Source organism: Lissotriton vulgaris, chromosome 9 (assembly GCF_964263255.1).
Source record: "Lissotriton vulgaris chromosome 9, aLisVul1.2, whole genome shotgun sequence".
Taxonomy (NCBI): Eukaryota; Metazoa; Chordata; class Amphibia; order Caudata; family Salamandridae; genus Lissotriton; species Lissotriton vulgaris.
Window position 1 is genome coordinate 1080070047 of NC_141697.1, and position 18124 is coordinate 1080088170.

General features: G+C 43.7%; 1 protein-coding gene across 1 annotated transcript in view; it reads right to left on the bottom strand.

Annotated features, from left to right (window-relative positions):
- The window catches only part of CFAP20DC (CFAP20 domain containing), a 1688800-nt gene that overhangs the window by 1483665 nt on the left and 187011 nt on the right, over positions 1-18124 (bottom strand). Inside the window, exon 5 of the mRNA XM_086939066.1 lies at positions 8591-8663. Within this exon, the coding sequence (XP_086795192.1) occupies positions 8591-8663 (73 nt within the window). The remainder of the gene's footprint in view (positions 1-8590; positions 8664-18124) is intronic.

Sequence of the window (18124 nt, forward strand, 5' to 3'; positions counted from 1 at the left end):
CTTCTTCCAGGACGAGTCTGCTCTTCGAATAATTATTCAGGTTGCGGAACAGAGTCCTGTCGATCAGATGACAGTTCAAGCCTCGAGTTCTCCAATGATGAAGGTTCAACAAATGTATCTGACTGCAATGAAGTGTCTCCTACAAGTTGGGCATCACTAAACGGCACAAATTTTATTGGGGTCTCGGTCTCCGTTGCGGCGATTCCTGTCCTCACCCAAGAATCCACTGGTAAAGGAATAGGCACCTTTTTGGTGTGGGTGGCATGCACCCAATTTTTCAGGCCTTCCAGAAGAACTGCTGTTCTTGTGGCAAGGAGGACCTGGAACGGGCCCACGAATCTCGGCTCCAAATTGCGCTTCCTGACGAAATTACGGGTGACCACCCAGTCACCAGGTTGGAGCCGATGTCCAGGACCCTCATTCTGTGCGGTTGGGTTTCAAAAACCTGTTGATGAATTAACCTCAGTTTAGCAGTCAGATCATGAAGATAATCAATTAACATTGGGTACTCAAGACTATCAAAGGCCCTAGGCCTCGGGACTCCCCAAATGTTCGCAGGACGGCCGAACACAATCTCATATGGGCTAAGCCCTACTCGAGAGTGTACAGTCGCCCTGGTCGACAAGAGAGCCAGAGGCAAGGCATCAGGCCATGACAGACCAGTCGTAGCTTGAATCTTAGCGAGTTTCAGTTTCAGAGTACCATTGTACCCTTCAACTAAACCCGCTGACTGGGGATGATTGGCACTATGGAATTTTTGTTGAATTCCAAGGCCCTTACACACACTCTGCATCACACTCCCCACAAACTCACTTCCGTTATCTGACCATACAATCCGTGGCATTCCATACCGAGGAAAGTATTCCTTCAGTAGGACTTTCGCTGTGGACAGGGCAGTATTATCTTTAAGAGGATAGGCCTCGATCCATCTGGAGAACGTGCAAACCACAACTAAAACGTACTTCAGGTTATTACATCTCTCCATATGGATGAAGTCCAATTGGATAACCTCAAAGGGACATGTAGGAGGAGCAAAATGGCCAGGTGGAGTGGGGGTGCCCTTACCGGGATTGTACATCATACATACCATACAATTCTTAACCACTCTCTCGGCACACTTAGCGATACCATCATTCTTCCATACAGGGGACAGCAACTTGCATATGCCTTTCGCGCTAATATGTGACAAGCCGTGCGCCATAGTCACAACGGCTAGCACATATGCATCCGGCAACATCCACTTCTGACTTTCCGACAAATCAATCCAACATCCGTGCGCATCTATCTTTCCTGTGCTCTCTTTCCACTTAGTCTTTTCAGTTTCGGTGGCCTCATTCTGAATCGCTTTCACACTCTCAACAGTGTCCTCACACATACCAGTCTCTGCAGGCCACCTTACTGAAATCGTAACATACATTCGGGTTGCAAGATTTTTAGCTGTCTCTTTAGCAATCTCATCCGCTAACGCGTTACCACGACCAACATCATCCGTAACCTTTCGGTGCGCGCAGCATTTAATAATCGCCACCTGCTTAGGCAATGTAAGTGCGTCCAAAAGATCGTTCACGAGCTGTCCGTGTTGGATCTTCGTGCCATGCGATGTCATAAATCCTCTTTCTCTCCACAAACGACCAAAGCTATGTGCAACGCCAAATGCATACTGACTATCTGTAAACACATTCACTCGCTTTCCCTTAGACAAAACACACTCTCTCGTCAGCGCAATCAACTCTGCCGCTTGCGCGGAATTCTGACTCAATCTTGCAGTTTCCACAACCGTACTCAACGTCACTACAGCATACGCAGTCGTCACATCACCATTCGGCAACTTGAAACACGAACCATCAACATACAAAGTACCATCGGGATCTGCCAATGGAGTGTTTTTTAGGTCAACACGACCCTTCGTTTCGTCCTCAGTTCGCAAATAGCAATCATGTGGTGGTACATCATCTGATTCCATATGAGTTGGCAACAACGTCGCCGGGTTTAGTACATTACAGCGCTTTATTTGTATATGACTTTCCAAAAGCGTCAACTCATAACCGGACAACCTTGCGCTCGTCAAGTGTTGAGTCTTTGTACGATTCAAGAGAGTGTCAACTGCATGCGGAACCATCACCGTAAGCATATTATCCATGACCAGTCCTGCAGATTGCCGGATGGACACCGCAGCTGCCGCTGTCGCTCTTAGACAACTCGGCAATGCTCTAGCTACTGGGTCCAAGGTCGAGGAAAAATATGCACATGGACGCTGCTTACCACCAAATTGTTGCGTCAAGACACTCAACGCACAACCCTCTCTCTCGTGAACGTATAGTGTAAACGGCTTACTGTAGTCAGGAGTACCTAACACAGGAGCCGAACACAACGCATCACGCAGTTCAGAAAAACTTTTCTGACACTCTTCAGTCCATGGCAAAGGAGTCGGAACATCCTTGCACGTGAGGGCTACCAATGGCTTCGCTAGCAATGAAAAATTTGGAATCCATTGTCTGCAGTATGACGTGATACCTAGAAAGGCACGCACATCTCTCTGAGTTGTTGGCACAGTCATTCGAGCGATCTCTGCAATTCGTTCTGGGGTCAACCTTCTTCCCTCCTTTGACAATAAGTGATCTAGATAGGTTACTTCTTGACAACAATATTGCAGTTTAGAAGGTGACACCTTGTGATGTAAGTCACAGAGATGCTGTAACAGCGATACTGTAGCAGTTTTGCAAATCTCTTTAGTGTCAGCAGCCACTAACAAGTCATCAACATACTGGATCAAAGCCGCTCCAGCCGGTAACACAAACGCATCAAGTTGACTCTTCAGGGCTTGGCTGTATATCGATGGACTCTCACAGTAGCCCTGAGGAGCGCGTTTAAATCTAAAGCTGCGACCTCCTAATGAGAAACCGAAGAGATCTCTGCTTTCCTCAGCAATCGGAATGCTAAAGAAAGCATTCTTCAGATCGATCACTGAGAACCAAGAAGCAGATGCTGGAATCAGAGTCAGTAGAGCCGTAATGTCAGGCACCACAGGAAATTGTGGAATCACAATTTTGTTCACCTCCCGTAAATCAATAACAAAACGGTACACAGGAGGCTTGGATGGATCAGTTCGTTTCAAAATAGGTAACACAGGACTATTACACACGTTTTCCCGAGTTTCCTCGATAACGTCTTTCTCGATCAAGTCATAGATGATCGCTAACAGTGCTCGTTCACCATCGAGAGAGATACGATACTGGGGAATACGCGGTAATCGTACATTCGATTTCAATTGGACAACATAAGGTGAAATATCCAGCAGGCCCACATCATTGGGACCTGTTGCCCACAAAGATTTAGGAAGAGAACTCAATTCCGGTGGGAGCTTATCAGTTGACAAATACATAGGAGAGATCACTCTCTGACCCAAAGTAAGCTCCACTCCCGCAGGAGAACAGTACAGGGTCGCATATAAGCGTTTCAGCAAATCCAGGCCCAAAAGATTCTCACCACAACCAGTAGTCAAAATCAAAGGAGCTTCCAGCTCACGAGGCCCAATTGTGAGGGGCAAAGGGCTAGAAACCGGATTGCTAACGGGGGCGCCAGAGAATCCAACGGAAACATTCGTTAAGCCAGACAAAGGTGCGCCAGGGAGTTTCAAATGCATAATGGAACTTTTCGCTGCACCAGTGTCCAACAGAAAAGGCTCAACTACGCCCGATGTGGCAACTGCGACGTAAGGCCCTCTCTGATCAACCGGAACTGATACTACTCCCTCTCTTTGTCTATGGCTGTCCTAGTAATTACCATCATCAATATCATGCTCGACGTAACAGTCATCCACATGATACTGTGCAGATCTACCTGACGATGAACCACGCTGATCAAAGCAATTGTTAGAATCTGATGAATTATCAGAACGCTCATTCTGATTTTGAGTAACACCACGACCTCTACCACGTGAAGCCTGTTGAGGACCACTACGACCTCCTCGAGCCGAACCACTATTATTTCGGTCGCGCAAAGCCGGACAATTAAACTTCAAATGGCCCTCCTCTCTACAGTATGCGCATTGATTATAACCAAGCATAGATCTCGGTGTGGAAGAGTCATTACGCGACTGCGACCTAGAAGACTGTGATTGCGATCTATTTTGCTGCTGAGAGTCATTGTGATTCGAACGCGGAGGATACGCTTGCTGTAACAGAACTTTCGTTTTAAGATCCTTTGTTTTCTTATCCGCACGATCACTTTCTTCCTTCTCCCTATTTTCGTAATATTGAACCGTGGCCAATATCTGAGCAGAGGTAGAAACAGCCCACGAACTTTCGGAATTTTTCAATTTGTTGCTAAGTTCAGGCAACAAATTCGATACAAATTTATCTACGAACAATCGCTGATCTCCCTCAGTGCTCATATCCTGACCACTGTGATCGATGAATGCCTCTTCAAATCTCGCAAAGAAATCGGAGACACTCTCGTCCTTCTTTTGCTTACACGCAGACAGTTTATCCCAATTAACTTTCATTGCTGGCATAAGTGTCTTCATAAGTGTGATTATCCTCTGGGGCAGATCAGTAATAAGCTGTTCAGGCTTAGCCCCGCCAATTTGTCGCCCGTCGGCTGCCGCAAGAGCAGCCCAATCACCGCCTAACTCGGCTACGTGATTCTCTTGACGGATTTTTGCCCAAATTGGTTGAGGTACTACGTTACCGAACAGCATGTCAAAATATCGGCAAGATTCATAATAGTAGCATCCACTAATTGGGATAACTCTTTATAATAACCAGCAGGATTTTTACGGGGGTTGGGCAAAGTTTGCTTCACCTGCAAAACTTCCGATCGCTTCCATGGGAGGTGTATCCAAACTCTTTGGAAGTGTGGTAAAATAATAGGATTAGCCTGCGCATCACCTGGCATCCATACTGGGGGAACTTCTTGCATGGGAAACTGACCAGGTGTTGCCATCCACTCCTCAGTTTCGTCCTTAAACAATGCTCGAGGTAGTACTGTAGATCGAAAAGACAGGAGACGCTCTACATCACGTCGAACATTACTACCCACAATCATACCGCTCGAAAACTGATTCTGGAGTTCAGTCATTTCAGACGGTACATTGTCTACCTCATCATTATCCCATACCTCTTTTAGGGACTTACACATTTCCTCAAACACGAATCTCTGAGTGGGCTCATTGAATTGAGAGAACGTCTCATAAACCATGCGCGGGGTGTGTTTAATGGGATACCTAATCCAATTACGCGCCATTTTTATTAACGTATCACTTTCCCTACCACCAGGAATTTGACTTCGTCGTTGAGGGACATCAGAAACATCGGACCCAAGGATCGGTCCAAATGGAGAGTAAAGATTGGCAACAGCATTAGGTATACGACTACGGACAGAAGGAGAAGAGGAGAGAAGTACAGGGGCAACAACATGAGGACTAAACACAGGAGCAGTAGGAGCAGTAGGAGCAGTAGTAGTGGGAACAGCAAACTGAGAAGGTATAGGCAGTGGAGCAGTAGGAAGAGGGGCAGGTAAGGGAATAGGGACGACTTGAGGAACAAGAGGATTCGGAAGAACAGGACCAGCGACAGGCTGACCAGCAGCTGCCGGAACGATAGGTTGAGGAACAGGAGGAACCACAGGGGCTGTAGTATCCTGTGTGTATGGAGGTGGTGATTTCAGTAGATAGGACAACAAAGGGTCCTCTACCGCTTCCTCTCCCTTCTTATCAGTACTCGACGGTAAAACGGGATAACACTTATCCACCGCCATATGTTGCAGTCTAGCAAAAACTTCCTTTTCCTTCTCTTCTTTGTCTCGCTGAAACTGCTCTGCATTTCTCATCATCGTAACGATACCTTCTCTCTTATTTTTCTTAATCTGTTTAATTTCTTTCTGCTTGGACTCTTTGCGCCATAACCGAAAGGAATCAAACATGGCCGGCCTAGATTTCCTTTTAAACAATTTTGCTTCGAGATTATCCAAAATTGCTGTTTCGAAACTACCATGGGGTGGCCAACTAAGGACACCATCATCTTTGGTGTAGCGGATCCAATAATCATTATACACGATAGGACCCACTCCGTGGTGACTATAGAGCTCATAGATCGGAGTTCCAACTGGAGGTATCGGACAGGAGTTCTCCAATCGGGAAATCCGCACCGCAACATTTAAAGCAACTAAACAAAGTACTACGGCCAGGCATCGTGCACACTAACCGAGTTTCACAAACTTCAAGGGTTATCGATTTACAATATCGTCGCAAAAATGCAAAACCCTTGGTTTTTGGCAATTGCAATCGTCAAATAAAACCCAACAACTAAGAACCAACAACTAAGAACCACAAATGCAATGGAACCATGCAAGTAACCAAGTTACAACAACAACCAAGGACTCTGGGAGCGACCCACAAATACTTAACTGAAAGAGCAATGGCGTCACCAGGAAGGCCCGTCAATCGTCTCGCCGTGTACAAAGGACTACGCCAGGCGCCAAAACAGGTCGACAGTCAGGGCATCAGTCCGTCGCAGCCGTCAGGAGGCGGGGATCTTCGCGGGAAAAGTCTTCGGGCCACTTATTTCGACAACAGGATCGATGAAGCGGGGTGCACCTTCCCTTGGAGATTTCACACGAAGTTCCTCACGATAGTCGAGCTTTGGACCGGTACCGCTGATGTCGCCCCACGTTGGGCGCCAACTGAAAGACTGGGCTATTCTAAAGCCCAGCGGTGCCAGGGGACAACACCTGAAACCTTCGTGGGTTACCTGTTCGGTGTACAAATTACAGAGACACGGCACACTTCCTTCGGCGTCAAAGATCGAGGTTTATTTACTGCAGGGAACACAGAAGTCACAAGAAGTACAACGTATGTAGGTTCTAGGAGACTGCTTCAAATTGCAACAGTGGATCGCTCCTTTTATACAGTTTTTAGTCATAGCACAACATGGCGAACAAAAGGTTACAACTCAGTTCCCACAGTAAACTTCAAAAGGGTCGTTTTCATGTATTCAGGGTCCCGGAACATAATTACAGTAGCATCGCCGGTTCCCAACTGTAAAAGTACGTTATCCCACCATTAAATACATTCCATTCAGGCTGTAAACGAGTTTAAGGAAGAGACAGAAACAGGTGCAAGGAAGACAGAAACAGCTAACAAAAGAGTGTAGGGGGCAATATCGGAAACACGATTGCAGGATCAAAGGATTCGTGTCTTATGCATGCACGGCTGAAACAATAGACCGGCACGGCAAGATGAGCCTCGAGCGGGGCCATCTGCCTTTGCAGTGTCATCCCCCTCATCATAAAGACACCCTCAAAGGAACACGTGTCTTCCGCAAGAGCTTGGGAATCCCAGGGTCACGAAGCGGACAGTGTCCGTTCGCTGGCTACTTGAGAAACAAAATGGATGCTGTATCTAAAATGGAATCCGTGGGTTCAGATGAAGAAACCCACGAATAAGACGAACGGTTCAGGTCAGTGTAGCGAAAACGCGTACACCCACTAAACTCGTCATTTGCGGTCCATAGATACCAAACTCGTCCATATTCGAACGAGTCGAAAACATCGCTATGATTGTCACGGAACCTCAGACTGTTCCTACTGGGACAGGACCTTCGCTAATTTGCATATGGCTAGGTCTAATCTGAGGTGCAATAGTGGGCAGAAAAAACATGGGTTGCAATAAGTAGTCAGGATAAAAACATAATTCAAAGGCATTTTTCTCATTCACTTTCTGAACTCCATCCATCATGGTGTTTTTGGGGGTGCAGAAGCCCCCCACCACCCCTGTTTCTACCCCAAGCGATTACCAGTAGCTAGACTACTGCAAGCATACCCCTGTCACCCTTTGTGTGTTTGTTTTTCCAACTATATGGACTTGGTGTCATATTGTGCATATGGAGACCATACATTAAATCCAGATATGTTGACTAAAGCACGGCAAGGCACAGAGAATACCCATAAGTGTTTCAGTTATTTTCCAGTTAATACAAGCACAAGACGAATCCCTCCTTTATTTGATGATTAAATAAACAAGTGCTATGAAATCAAATTAATCAACTGCCCTATATTTTAGGGCTCGTAATGTATCAACTTCTTTCGTTCTGGCTCCATGGAAAATTGCAAACTTCAATGAATAAGTAAAGTTCACCAGCTGACAAAACTGCTGTAGCTAAAAGTCACCATGGCATCACTGGCAGCCTTAGAGCATACACCGCAAAAGGTCACAGTGCTAAAAAAGCAACACACCAAACTCAAGCGAGACGAACAATATACTGAAAAATTACTCATACGTGTCCATCTCCAATTAAGTGAAAAGGGGTGATCGTAACATTTTAACCAAATAGCAAACTACTTAGTCCTTGCATTCTTTGAGTAATACAGCATTCCTCTCCAAGGCAGCACCAGTTTATTTTGATGCTGTTGTGGTGATGTGAAAACCTCCATTTTTGTACATACACATGATGTTTATTTCGAAGGTTTGCAGTGAAACCGTTTGGATCTATTTCATATGTACAAGAGAACGCTAGGTCACACCAATTAAAAAAAACAACTATCAAATGGACAAAACATATGCTATATAAGAAATAAAAATATATAATCTTACAGTAATTCTGCGGAAAAGTCTTGTCCGAGAGGCACATGAACTTGCAATATCAGGAATCGTTGAATTAATCCAACTAAAAACGAAGGAAAAACACATTAACTCACAATGTGACTTCAAGTTGTGTATTCCCTATGTTAAATTATTTCATGCTAATGTTTAAAAAACCTTCTGTACTAAAAATGTAAACCTATACGTACAATCGAAGTAGTATTATATCTAATTCAGATCAAATTATGTTTTATAAACCATGTGTCTTTAACTCTATAGTTGAACATGTGTAGGAATACGCGTGACAGACGTAAATGGACTTTATTGAACTAACTCAAAGTGACCTGGCAGCTGGATCATTTGTTGTGTTCGTGTGCAAGTGCCACTCCTGGCTATAAAGTGCGCACAAATGTCCATTGTGAAACACAAGTAGAACACCTTGCAGCAAGACAGGGCGGCTATTATTCTGTGGACTAATTATAGGGACCAGCAGGCCCGTGCTGTGGGATGTGCCTGACGAAACTGATCGGCTGAATCAATTTGTTATTGAAACAAAGGTACACATGCAGATCATGGAGTTTCAATCCCATTACACCAAGGCAAAGTTTGCTGTATTTGGCCCTTTCAGATTGTCATGAGAATCTGGTGACAAGGTGCTCACAGGCACAATACTCCAACGACACATTCTGGGGCTGCCCCAACTTCTCTTCACTTTTCGAAGCATTATCCCATCAGCTGTTATCTATATCTACAGTTGTCCTAAATCACCTATTTCCAGTTGGGATGGTTGGTGATATCAAAATGTAATTTTCTACTGAAAGCACGAGGTAAAAAAAGGAGATTGTGGCTATACCACAGTTTATGTGGCAATATGCAATGAAAGGACCTGGGACCTGATGTTTTGCAAATGGGTATTTGTGATGCAAACCATGTACTAATAGGTCACATTGTAAATTGCCCATTAACAGGGATTTGAAAACGACATGCCACAGTAATACTGGTAAGACAAGTCACACTTTACACATCACCGTAGATGGCTGTGAATATTATGGTGACAGCCAGTGAGGGAGTACAGAGTCAGAGGGAGCAGAGTAGCACAGTCGAAAACATCTGTACCTTGACGAAAGTGTGACTATAGGACGGGTGTCCCCACTCTACCCCAGGCTTTGGAGCATCATTGAAGGAACTCGGGTATGCAGACGATGTGTGTCTACAAAGGGCAAGTATTGCCACCGATAGGTCCCCTATCAGCTAGTGATTAGACTAGGAGGGAACGTTTTTAAGACATTTTTTAGGGATCTGTATCCTGATGAATGCCAACGACCCTACCGGGCGGCAATCTATGACAGAAACATGTTGATACAGTAGATAGTGTAATGGTGACGTTGCTTTTCTATTATACCCTTAATAACTTTTTTTAATCCTGCCAAGTGGGACCCATAATAAAGGTCTTGGTTGCCCACTTAGACAGTTTTAATAATTTTCTTCTCTGCAATAAGGATCCCTACTTTTGGAACTCTTCCTTTTCTTAAAAAATAAAAATTCCTTGCACTCCACCCTGTACGTTGATTTGCGACAGGGTGCATGAGCAGCCCTATTATGAAGCATGCCACTCATTGAGTGGGTGAGGGCAGTATTTACAACCTTTTGGGATTCCCCAAGAGTTTCTCTTTCTCTCCTGTTGATTCCTGTACTGCCCCCCTTTTTCCTTTATCTTTCTCTCTGTCTTCTTTTCCCCTGACCCATGTGGAATCAAAAGGCCCATCTTAAAGTGGGAGATTGATCATGTATTTACCCCAAGTTAGAGGTCATTCTCGATAAATGAGTAATATAGATTCCGTGGGAGAACGAGGGAAGGTGTAATCTCAAGTCCCTTCTCTTTTATGGATTTATGGGGAGTACAGAGTATCATCCTTGAATCTGTCTTCCCAAATGGGAAACAATTTTGTAATGCTGCTTCTGTCGGTTAAAGAGGCAGGTACTTTATTAAGAATAAAAATATGTTTCCCATTTGGGAACACATTGGAAGAGCAGGTAGTAGTGAACAGGGCCAGACTGGCCATAGCGGGCACCGGGCGTTTCCCTGGTAGGCCACTAGGGTGGGGGCCGGTTTTGGACCCCTGGGGGCCGTTTTTGTTACGAGGGTCGGCAATATCAGCCCCCTGTAATAAAATTGTCTGAACCAGCCCTCACAAACTAGTCAGCTGCACTCCCCCTCACCCCAGGGGGGCCAGCTGAGCAGTGTTCTAGGGCCAGTTTCTGTTCCCAGTCTGACCCTGGCACCGGGTGTTTCCCAGATAGGCCAGAAGGGTGGGGCCAGTTTTGGTCCAGTGGCAGCCGTTTTTATTACTGGGGGCAGGCTTTGCAGCAGTGCACAATCAGCCCCCTGTAACAAAAGTGCAGCAGCAGTGTTCCTGCCATTCCCCACTCCTCCCTGGGGCCAGACGGATGTAATTGCCAGGGCTGGTTTGCGATCCCAGTCCGGCCCTGGTAGTGAACCTGCTCTGCATGAGGCTGCCCGACATGCTTCCTTCCCAAAGGAAAAGCTGTGATGGGATGTAAGAACAAACAGATTTATTTTTAAGCCGTTCAAATAATTTGGAGGTCTTGCAAAGTGAATTGTAAAAACTGCATGAAGACATTTCCTAAAAAAATAGCTGGACACAAATAGAAACCCTAGTATTGTTAATGGGGTAACTTAAAAAACAGAATTTATGTATAAGATTTTAAAATATGAAGGTACTCTAGGGGGCTAATAAAAATGTATGGTTTTAAAACAAATGTCTGGAATTACAAATTGGGGATGGCAAATAGCTCACTACTTTGGCCCTCATTACAAGTAGGCTGGGAAGGCGATATTTAAAAATCTGCTTTAAAAGGTGCCATAATTATCAAGTACAACAAGTGGCTACCTTTAAAATGGAGAATAACGCGCATATTTTGGAGCTTTGCTTTGTACCAATATTTACCAGGCTTTTTCCCCGGTAAAAATCAACAGGATTCACCACAGAGAAAATGTACCATAAGGGTAATATTTTCTCCCTTTACTAAAAAGCTCACTTTGTAGCCGACTCTGTAAAATGTAAAATAATGACATTCAAATTATGGCGGTGTCTGCAACAACACAAAAGAAGAAAAGTGGAATTTTGTTTTGCTTCTGTTAATGTACCATGTGCTTGGGCATGAATGCTTAGAGATTGGTGGATGGGTTACTCTGTCACAAGGTGAGGGTTAATCTGTCCACCATGTTAGAAGTTCTTTATGTCCTGTGGCACTTGTAATAAGGTGGGCGAGAAATCCGTTACAATGTGATGGAGTAACCTGTCTGCTAAATCTAAGTCTTAACCCTCAACAGTGGCCCATGCTGAAGCAAAACATGGCTATGGTAGATGTTGTAATTAATGTCTCACTACAGTACAGGACCACTGCACAGAACTTCAAATGATTTTGTCGGATTGTCCTGCAGTTCAAAATATTCCCTCTTTGCTGTCCTCTTTAAATCCTGGGGGAAAAAACCTCCTGCAAAATGTCAACCAGGGAAATGAAGAAATACATTTGCTCCACTGTTTGTGGCACTGCGATATTGGGTTTCCTTCTTTCACTTATGTGTAACATATACATACTGCATTTAGCTCTCACAGACATGAAGTGAAAGTTTAGAATTTGCAGTATCCCTATAAATCGCAACCCCATTCCCAACTGGAAGCCCTCTAAGGTGCACCCTATAACCGACCTGCATTACTGGTTGCAAGATTTTTAAAAACAGCATCTTCTTATCAGGGCTACCAGCATTTTATCTGCATAGTATTAGAGGGTAAAAATTGCAATTCACTATGTCCATGTTAAAGTATCGTCAAACCTATGGTAAGTGGTGATCATTTTTAGGATGCAACGCATATTATTAACATAAACAATAAACTAATTAAAGTTGTGGTTGTCCACTTTACCAGCATCTACAATTTATGACTCTTACAAATAACAAAATTTGAATTTCTAGTTTAAAAATCTGAATAATTAATCCTGAACCCATTAGTGCGGATCAGGGTTCCCAATTCATCTCGTTTATTACTTTGTGCTTATGGAAAAGACAGATTAATTCTGAATTGCTAATTGCACAGGAAATGCACTGGATTAATTTCTTCCATCTAATCGAAATTACTGTCAACAAAATGGGGAACATGAAGTATTGAAGCTGTAAATGCTTTTTAACATGTACAGCGGGAAAAGAAGCAGCGTGTATTAAATTCGAAAAAAGGTCTTGTGATTGATGAAAAAACTTTACGTCAACAATCAAATTCGGCTACCTACAACTGGATGGACAAAAAAAACATGAAATGACAACAAATGAATAAGGACATAAAAAGCAGGTGGTGTGACGAGTTATTATGTATGATGTGTAGGTTGGCTGATGTAAGACAAGCATGCAAGTAAAAAATGCATTTTATTTAGTAGGATAAGGACAATTTAAGCGGTGCAATGCCATATACACTGACCAGTGTATGCTATGTAATTGCCAGATAAGAATAAAATAGAGCATGTAAACTTGCAAGGAAGAGACCAAAGAAGGCAATTTTAGGTCACATCACAACTACATATAGCTACAGCTCTCAATTGGTAAACAGATCTTCATTGTCTAAAATGTATGTGGAGTGGGCTTTGTGTCTCCCCATTGCTCACGATTCAATAGCTTCCTTGGCTTTCTCAGTTCCTTGCTCTTAATATGATGGCATTCCTCCATGTTCTTGTTGTATCCTTCCAGTGCTGATGTCATAACTTTCCATTGTAGTGCAAGAGGACCCGTTGTCTTAACCTGTGAGTCTCTTTATGCTCATTAAGCCTTCCTTTCGGAACCTTGCTTTCTTAATAATTTATTAGCGCCCATTGCACAAACGTGCGCCTTCAGCAACCTGATGCTCTTATAGCCACCTACTGCTGTATTAGTGGGTGGCCAACTTTGAATGACATTTAAACCATTCCAAGATGGCCTCCTCTGTGTGTGCATGCAAAGTAGCCATCTTGGAATTGCTTTTTTTTGTGTTGAGCAAAATCATTCAAAGTTGGCTACCATGCAGGGATGGGCATCCACCATCTTTGAAATTATTTTCTTAAAACAAATGATAAACTAGTTCAAAATGTTTTTCCTCGCATACAAGGCAACCATCTTGGAATAGTTTTTGTTTGTTTTAAGACAAATAATTTTAAAATAGCCATCAAGGATGCATGGCTGCCATATTTGAATGATTTGGCACAAAACAAAATAAAAGCATCCCAAGAAAGCACGAACATATGTGCACGCACAAATTATAGCAATCAAGGAAAAAATTGCAGTGACATAGCCAATGGGTTCCACTTGTGAAACCTAATGGTTTTATCAATGCCTGTAGTTTTAGGCACCGATAACATTCAGTCAAAGTAAATTTCAAAATGCCCTCTGCTACGTGGGAATTTTTGAATAACATCTACACTTATTGTTCTGTACATTTATGACGACCATAAAAAAATATTTCTGGATTTTAAAATTAGGAATATACCAAATAAGCATTTTGGTATTTAGCCAAGATAAAAATAATTATGTATTATAACTAAAGTTCCAGACCTTATGGATATCCATCATAAAATTAATGATGATAAAACAACAATATATAATACTAATAATAAAAATGTATTTGTGTACTTCTTTTTATTTGTTTTTCATCAGCTAAACTTGTGCATCTGGGACAATAAGGCAGAAAATAACTATTTCGCAGCAAACAAAAAATTAATTTCAATTGGTGAAATGAAAATGAAGATATTGTGAGTGTCTTGATGGTGATACCTTTTACTGCAAATTATATATCAATATTCAATATTAAATATACTTGTACATGCTTCCAGGCTCCAACAGAACCCTTCCTCAGATATAGACATTAGCAAATTAGCAAAAACATGTAGTTGATATCCTAACGAATTTGGAGCATAGAATTTGGAAAATAAAAGTGTATGGCCTAATGTTTAATCTGTATTTCGGTAAACCTTTGTTAGATTAATATTAGAAGCTGGTCTTTGATAAAATGAATGGCTTATTTGAAAATGTTTTTAAACAATTGATATTAGCTTTAAAGAATCGTACATGTGGAGGGTGCTATTTAGAGTTCAATGGATGCAAGTACCCACCAAAAAATAGGCAGATTTCCTGTCTTCTGTAATTAGAGCCTATAGCTACCTAAACAATCCCCTTTGTTACTGGTTGAGATTACCCTCATAATAACTATTAGTCTATAGGATCTAAGAACAAATGAAGTGAAGAAATTCTTTACTGGGATATTGGGCTCTCTCATAAGTAAAGCCTTTTTTTATTAATCTTAATTAGTGTGCTAGATTTTAACTCTCTCTGTTCTAATAGTAAATGAAGCCAGTTTCTTCTAGCAGCCCTCACAATTTATTTTTGATATGAAGGATGTTGAAAAGTGCAATAATAAAATGTGCTTTAACAGAAAGCATGGTTACCGCAACCTTATTATTACAGAAGGGCAGTGGCTTGATTTCACTCACTGCATGTATACATTTGATGGGATTCCCAAAACAATCCATCTTTTATCAATGTGTTGGTAAGCTGAAACTGAACTGATGTATTTTGTGATAAAGTTTGTCCCACTTACATTGTACACTGTAATTTCATCAATGAATAGTGTCTCTCACATGGGGTCTAAGCTTTGTAGGAGTCATGACTTTGACTGGTTTCTGGTTTAAAGGTGAGTCGATAGTTGGTGACTCTTGCTTTTTCTTGGAGTTTGGTCATGAGGAGTGTGAGAAATTGGGTTGTTTGTTGACTGGAGTGTGAGCCCTGGTCAAGCAATAGCCACAGTCCCTTACAGGGTGAGCAACAAAAAGTGATTAAATTAACCCTTGCTTAACCCTGGGTAATGGAGCACAAAAAGCAGTCAGGCTTAACTTAAAGGCAATGTGGCAAGTATTTATGCAGCACACAAACAGTATTAAAATGAAAACACAACACAAGAAGAATCCCAAATCAATTTAGACGAGTACATTTTAATAAATTATTTGACATGGAAATGAAAAACATTCAATCAGTAGAAGTGGAGTTCTGAATTTTAAACGTTTTTAGTGAAAACCAGTGCCCGTGCTTCGGACACAAGAAGTGGATTGGGCCCAGTCAGTGCTTACTTTCAGACTAGGAAAACTTGTTGAAGAAAAATATCTGAGAAGGACAAGTTCAGCGGATCAAGGCTGCAGAAGATGTCGTGGGGGCGCTAGAGGGCGCACAGCAAGATGGCCGCTCTGTAGAGCAGCTCCGCCGGCCAAGTGCAGAACGCATAAAACGCACTTGGGAAGGTGTGGAGGACAGCGTAACCAAAACATTTCTGACATGGTGTGGAGGCGGGTTGTGGGTGTAGGCCGCCCTTGACTCGCCGACCTCATGGCCTGTTGGTGCGGGGGGAGCAGGAGCCGTGTTGCCCTCCGCCGCTCGCGGCTGTGGCCCGGGGCTGCCAGTGCCACCCAAATCCGCAGCTGCGGGGCTGTAGGGTATCGGTGTGAGAGCGGAGTCCCTGCCTCTCTGCAAAGCGTTGCTTTGTGTGGGAGTGCATGGGAGTCCTCTAGCTGATTGTCGGAGACCACTGCTGATAAAAAACTGGGTATGGCTGGCGACGCCATGTGGTTACGGGAGGAGACAGCGATCCAGTGGCTGATATCCTTTATACTTCCTTTACACTTCCGGACCCCGTGGAATGTGGTCTTCTGGCTGGGCTCTGGATTTCTGTAGCTGTGTGCCCCCTCCAATTCGCAACTGGGACGATTTTCTGGTTATGTGCTGGTGGCTTTACAACTGGAGTTCTTTTTTCTGATCTGGCATGCTGTTTCTGTATGGCTGCTGATGAAGATTTGAGATCATATTGGCAGTCACAGTGTTTTACAATCTCAGCAGTTCCTCCTTCCCCTTCTCATTAATTAGTTTTCTGTGTCATATCGCCAACCAGAATAGGTCTTGCCTCCTTTTTTTTTTGTGTCCGGGCCTTGCTCCGATCAAGGTTGGCTGTGACATCATCATGGGTGAATCTGAGCACAGCCAGCCGAGGCTCACGTTTGAACCAAGGAAGTCCGGCCGGGCCCCTCAGCATACAGCCTCTGACTCTGAGACGGACACTCCCACCACTCAACTCTGTAACATTGACAAAACGCTACTGGCGGTGCAGACGAGGCTCCAGTCCATAGATGGTAAGATTGACCATCTGAATCTACGTATGGACCACATGTCCGCAAAGCTGGATAAACACGCGCAAAGTCTGGGTGAGGCGGATACCCGTATATCAGACGCGGAGGATGGGCTACAGCAGGTCACGGATAAAGCAACATCTATAGAGAAGATCTTGGCAGTTATCCAGGCCAGTAATGAAGATTTAGAAGCCAGATCGCGTCAAAATATTGTACGCATTACGGGTCTACCAGAATCCATAAATACAGGAAAATTGGAAACGTATGTGGACAATCAGCTCCGTGAGATCTTTGGGGTGGAACAGCTGTCGTCAGTCCCGATAGTGGAACAGGCACTTCGCTCACTGGCTGCACGTCCACTTCCGGGTGCACCTCCGCAACCTATCATTGCCCGCCTTTTGAGTTATAGAGATTGGGACACTGTATTCCGGCTGGCACTTGAAAAGGGCATCAGGTGGAACAATCTGGCCTTTTATCCTGATTTCATAATGGCGATTAAAGAGACTCAGAGAGAGTATCTGCCTGTAAAGAAACTCCTAATCACAGCAAAAATCCTGTATGCTATGCTTTACCCCGCAAGACTGCGCATAGAGAACAAGGGGAAATGCAAGATTTTCACCTGCTTAAGGAGGCGATGGCCTTTGCTAAAACTCTCACAAGATGCAGGGGTTCAACTTCAGCTGGTGCAGGTCCTGGTGCTGAAGGAAGCAGTGATTTCATGCACAAAGGATAGGATCTGCGCTTCGCATGTGTAGTCTTGAAGCTGGTTAATGTGTTATTGCTATATTGCATCCTAGCCCGCGGATCACACCTTTGAAATGACCTCATATAACAATGTGTTCGTAATTGCTATGCACAGTTAACATGTTAGCTCTGATATTCTGTTGGAAATGTTTATTTTGCGCTAAGGGCTTGGTATTTGCATGGTGCGGTTATAATTAACACAATGGTATAATGTTGACTTAGCCACCTCCTGTTCTAGCTGGGAGGGTTACTGTGCTCAGGCGCCCCGCCCCCTTCATGGGTGGTCCCTGCGACTGGTTTCTCCCTTGGCTTCGAACTTGGGAATTGTTTTGGGAGGTTCGGGAAGGCTTTGGCAGGTAGGGGTTGCTGAAGTGGGTGGGGGATATTGGCGGGTGGGTGGTTGTGGGAAAGTTTGATCCCGTGTCTGTTCTTGTTTTTCGATCCTCTGGCACATATGACCGTTCTGGCATTTACAGCAGTACTTGTTTACTTGAGGGGACAACCATTTTGCCGCAAAGGGCTGGTGATATCCCAGATCTGAGTTGCTGTAATTATGTATAGTGATGTGATGTCTGTCTCATGCATGACATG